Raw genomic sequence first — 4023 nt, 5'->3', positions numbered from 1 at the left:
ACAGAGCTAGTTCCAGGACAGGCTCCAAAAAACCACAGAGAAACCCTGTCTCGAAAAACAAAACAAAACAAACAAACAAAAAAATCCAGCACAGTGACAGCACTGAGGGAGACATCAAGATAACAGTCTGCATTCAGGGTGAGCGAGTCGCCGTCATCGCAAGGAAAAGAGGTGTTCTGTAGAAGTAGCGATGAGATTTCAAAATACTAGAGCAAGCTGAGTTAGCAAAGCTAGGGAGACCTGAGAAGCCATCAAACCTGGAGGCTTTCAAGGGCTCCAGGAAGCTACTGCATGGCCTTGGCCAAGTCGTTTCCCTCCTATGGTCCAGTTTGTTTTCCAGAATGGGGAATGGCTAACTGCAAGTCCTTCGCCATCTGGAACATGTCTGGAACTGTAAGCTGACCCTGGGTTCCAGAAGCTCCCGGGGCTAGCTCTGGAGCCCGGTCCCGTCAATTTGTCCCTCGGTGTCCTCAGCTACAATCAAGAGTCACCCACAGCCCCTGCTCTCCCTTCCCAGGGGCTTGGTAAGGAATACAGGAACAAAAGCCACCAAAGCGGCTAGGTCGCTCGGAAGCCGTGTCCCGATGTGGGGCACGTCTGCCTCGCGAGACCCTCTTCCCCCGAAAGCCAGGAGTCGTTTCTGCCCTAGTCGGTGACCTCAGCTCGGCCGTGAGACCTTGGCAGGTGCCTCAGGGCCCCGGACGCACCCCTGCCTCTCACCAGTGTTCGGCACCTCCCGATACCAAGCGCGGTAGAGCTCGCGCACCCTCCGCTTGGCCTCGTTCAGGTCGCGACTGAAAATAGGCTTCACCGCGGTGCTGGCTGCGGCACCGGCCTGCCTCAAGCCGCTGGCCGCCATCTTGCCAAGGAAGCCCCGCCCCCTGGGCGCGCGCACGCGCTGTGCTAAGTGACGCGTCGCCGTGCCTTCTGCGGTGCGAGAGGGCGGTGGATTGGCTGGAAGCCTCTCCGGAAGGTGGGCTTTGAGGAGGGAACGGGGACCGGCGCTTGGGGCGGTCGAGGATGCGCCGAGGGTCTCCCGGAGCCAGCAGGGGGCGCAGCGTCCAGGCTTCCGTCAGCGGTCCGAAGCGCGACGCCCGGGCCTGCCCAGAAGTTTGTTCCTTCAGCCCCGCGGGCGGCAGGCTCTGAGGTAGAAGACGGCGCCACCGTGGCGGTCTTTCCGCAGTGACGGTATATACTGCTGAACGTATTGTGTGCGTGTCCGAAAAACCGTTTCTTCCAGACATGGTGTAGATGACAGAACGCCATCTGGCTTGAATTTTTTGACGTTTCTCAGCACTGGGAGGCAGAGGCAGATAATAAGATAATAGTGATAACTCCATTTCTTTCTTTCTTTCTTTCTTTCTTTCTTTCTTTCTTTCTTTCTTTCTTTCTATCTATCTATCTATCTATCTGTCTGTCTATCATCTATCTATCTATTTATCCCTATCATCTATCATCTATCTATCTATCTACCTATCTATCTATCTATCTATCTATCTATCTATCTATCTATCTATCTATCTATCTATCTAAACTTACTTGTCATTGCTTCGGGAGGCAGGTTATAGTATTAACTCCATTTCTGTTTATTTATCTGTTTACCTATTTATCTATTTTAACTCGTCATTGCTTCGGGAGGCAGATAATAGTAATAATCTCCATTTCTATTTTTTTTTAACTCACTTGTAGGCGTTGCTTTTCATTGTTGTCTAATAGGAACTCTGTGTAGACCAGCTGGCCTCAGAACTTGTAGTGACTTCCTTGCCTCTGCAGGTGTGTGCCCACTGCACTTGGCTGCGGTTGCCTTTTTTTTTTTAATTTTATTGTACGAGGGTTTTGCATGCTTGTATGTCTGTGCAGCACGTGTGTTTTTGGTGCCCGCAGAGACCAGAAGAAGGCGATGTTTGCCCCCAGAAGTGACATGTGAGATATTTTGTGGAGCTGGGAATTGAACCCAGATCCTCTGGAAGAACAGCCAGTGTGCCTAACCGTTGAGCCATCTCTAGTCCCCGTGGTTGTGTTTCTTGAAACAGGAACTCGCTATGTAGCCCTGGTTGGCTTACACTTCTGATTTCCCTGCCTCAACTTCCTTGGGTGCTAATACACCTAAGCCTAATAAGCTCTAACAGCTATACAAGGAATTTTCCATCAGGAACTGTGGAAGCTGGAAGGATCCTTAAATCATCCGTTCTGAGGACCTCTGGCTTTGCTGGCATGTCTCATAAGGTTATCACTGGACGTCAAGTGTGAAGAAAACAGAAACCGCTACAGTGACAAGTGGTTCCCTAAGTGTTTAATGTAGCTTAATCTCATAGCATAGTATTGTTAGCATTCTTACTTTCCAGGCAAGGAAAGCAGTGCAGAACCTCAGTCACTTGTCACATTAGATCACTTCCCTGCCTGATTCCTAACGAGAAGCCACTGCCTTTTTCTGAAAGCTCAGTTGATAGGGACTTTGAAAATATTGAGTAAGGGGGTGGGCGGCAAGGCACAGAATTGAGAAGATGAGGGCTGACCTTGCTGTGTGACTCAGCTGGTGTAGCTTTGACCCTATATCATTCAGTCTTTATCCTGTCAAGGGATAGTGGATATTTTTCCATTTAATGTTCTTTTTCGTTTATATATATTTTTAGATTTATTTATTATGTATACAACATTCTGCCTCCATGTATGCCTGCAGGCCAAAAGAGGGCACCAGATCTCATTACAGATGGTTGTGAGCCACCATGTGGTTGCTGGGAATTGAACTCAGGACCTCTGGAAGAGCAGTCAGTGTTCTTAACCTCTGAGCCATCTCACTAGCTCTCATTTAATATTCTTGAAAAACGTGTGTGTGTGTGTGTGTATAGAGATCAGAAGAAAACTTTCAAGAGTTTTCTGTGTGGTCCTAGGGATTAAATTCAGGTCATTAGTCTTGGTACCCATGGAGGTATTCTGCCAGCACGTATTTCTTTATTTTAGTGGGTATACAATCCCTGTATACAGGAACTGGAAGAGATAGTTCAGCCAACAGAGGGTTTGTTATGCATCTCAGTTAGGGTTTCTATTGCTGCAATCAAACACCCATGACCAAAAAGTAAGTTGGGGAGGAAAGAGTTTGCTTGACTTACACTTCAACATTGCTGTCCATTACCAAAGGAAGTCAGGACAGGAACTCACATAGGGCTAGAACCTGGAGGCAGGAGCTGATGATGCAGAGGCCATGGAGGGTGCCGCTTACTAATTTGCTTCCCATGGCTTGCTCAGCCTGCTTTCGTATAGAACCCAGGACCACCAGCCCAGGGATGGCCCCACCTACAATGGGATGGACCCTCTCTCATTGATCACTAATTAAAAAAAATGCTTTATGTGGCTGGGATGTAAAATAAATGAATAAAAAATGCCTTACAACTGGATCTTATGGAGGCATTTTCTCAGTTGATGCTCCTTCTTCTCTGATGTCTCTAGCTTGTGTCAAGTTGACATAAAACCAGGTAGCACACTATGCAAGCGTGACATGGATCTGATTTCAAACCTAACACCAGTGTAAAAGGCTGGGAATGATCAAAAAACAAAACAAAACAAAACAAACAAACAAAAAACCCGGATGGCTCCTAAGGAAGGACATCAGAGATTGACCTTTGCTTTCTGCATACACACACACACACACACACACACACACACACACACAGATGTATACAGCATTGCCCCATATATATATAACTAATTTTATGCTGTATAGTAGAGCTGAAGAATTACTGCCTAATGACATTCTAATATGGTAACTGTACCATGCATTTATGGATATCTTAGGGTGATGTACATAAACTTACAGTACTTCAGTGGAAGTACAACATGCACAACTATGCTCAGCACACAGCACTTAATAATTATTGGTTGTATATTCACTATTTGTTCTAGTTACAGTTTTATTGCTGTGAGGACACCATGACCAAGATAACCTATAAAAGAAAGCATTTAATTGGGGGTTTGCATACAGTTTCAGAGAGTTAAGTTCATGATCATCTTGGTGGGAAGCATGGC

The 4023-nt window shown here is 46.7% G+C and overlaps 1 protein-coding gene and 1 long non-coding RNA gene across 3 annotated transcripts in view; one reads left to right on the top strand and one right to left on the bottom strand.

The window, feature by feature from the left end:
* Positions 1–914, bottom strand: part of Ndufa6 (NADH:ubiquinone oxidoreductase subunit A6) — a 6447-nt gene extending 5533 nt beyond the window's left edge. Inside the window, exon 1 of the mRNA XM_013348822.2 lies at positions 721–914. Within this exon, the coding sequence (XP_013204276.1) occupies positions 721–859 (139 nt within the window). The 5' untranslated portion in view covers positions 860–914. The remainder of the gene's footprint in view (positions 1–720) is intronic.
* Positions 915–980: 66 nt separating this feature from the next.
* LOC113456752 overlaps positions 981–4023 on the top strand; it is a 34839-nt gene continuing 31796 nt past the window's right edge. For both annotated transcript variants that reach the window (XR_003377498.1, XR_003377497.1), the window contains exon 1: positions 981–1211. This is a non-coding gene — a long non-coding RNA (uncharacterized LOC113456752). The remainder of the gene's footprint in view (positions 1212–4023) is intronic.

The sequence above is a fragment of the Microtus ochrogaster genome, chromosome 15 (assembly GCF_000317375.1).
Source record: "Microtus ochrogaster isolate Prairie Vole_2 chromosome 15, MicOch1.0, whole genome shotgun sequence".
NCBI lineage: Eukaryota > Metazoa > Chordata > Mammalia > Rodentia > Cricetidae > Microtus > Microtus ochrogaster.
The sequence above is the reverse complement of the archived record's forward strand: the minus strand, read 5'-3'. Positions and strand labels throughout refer to the sequence as shown.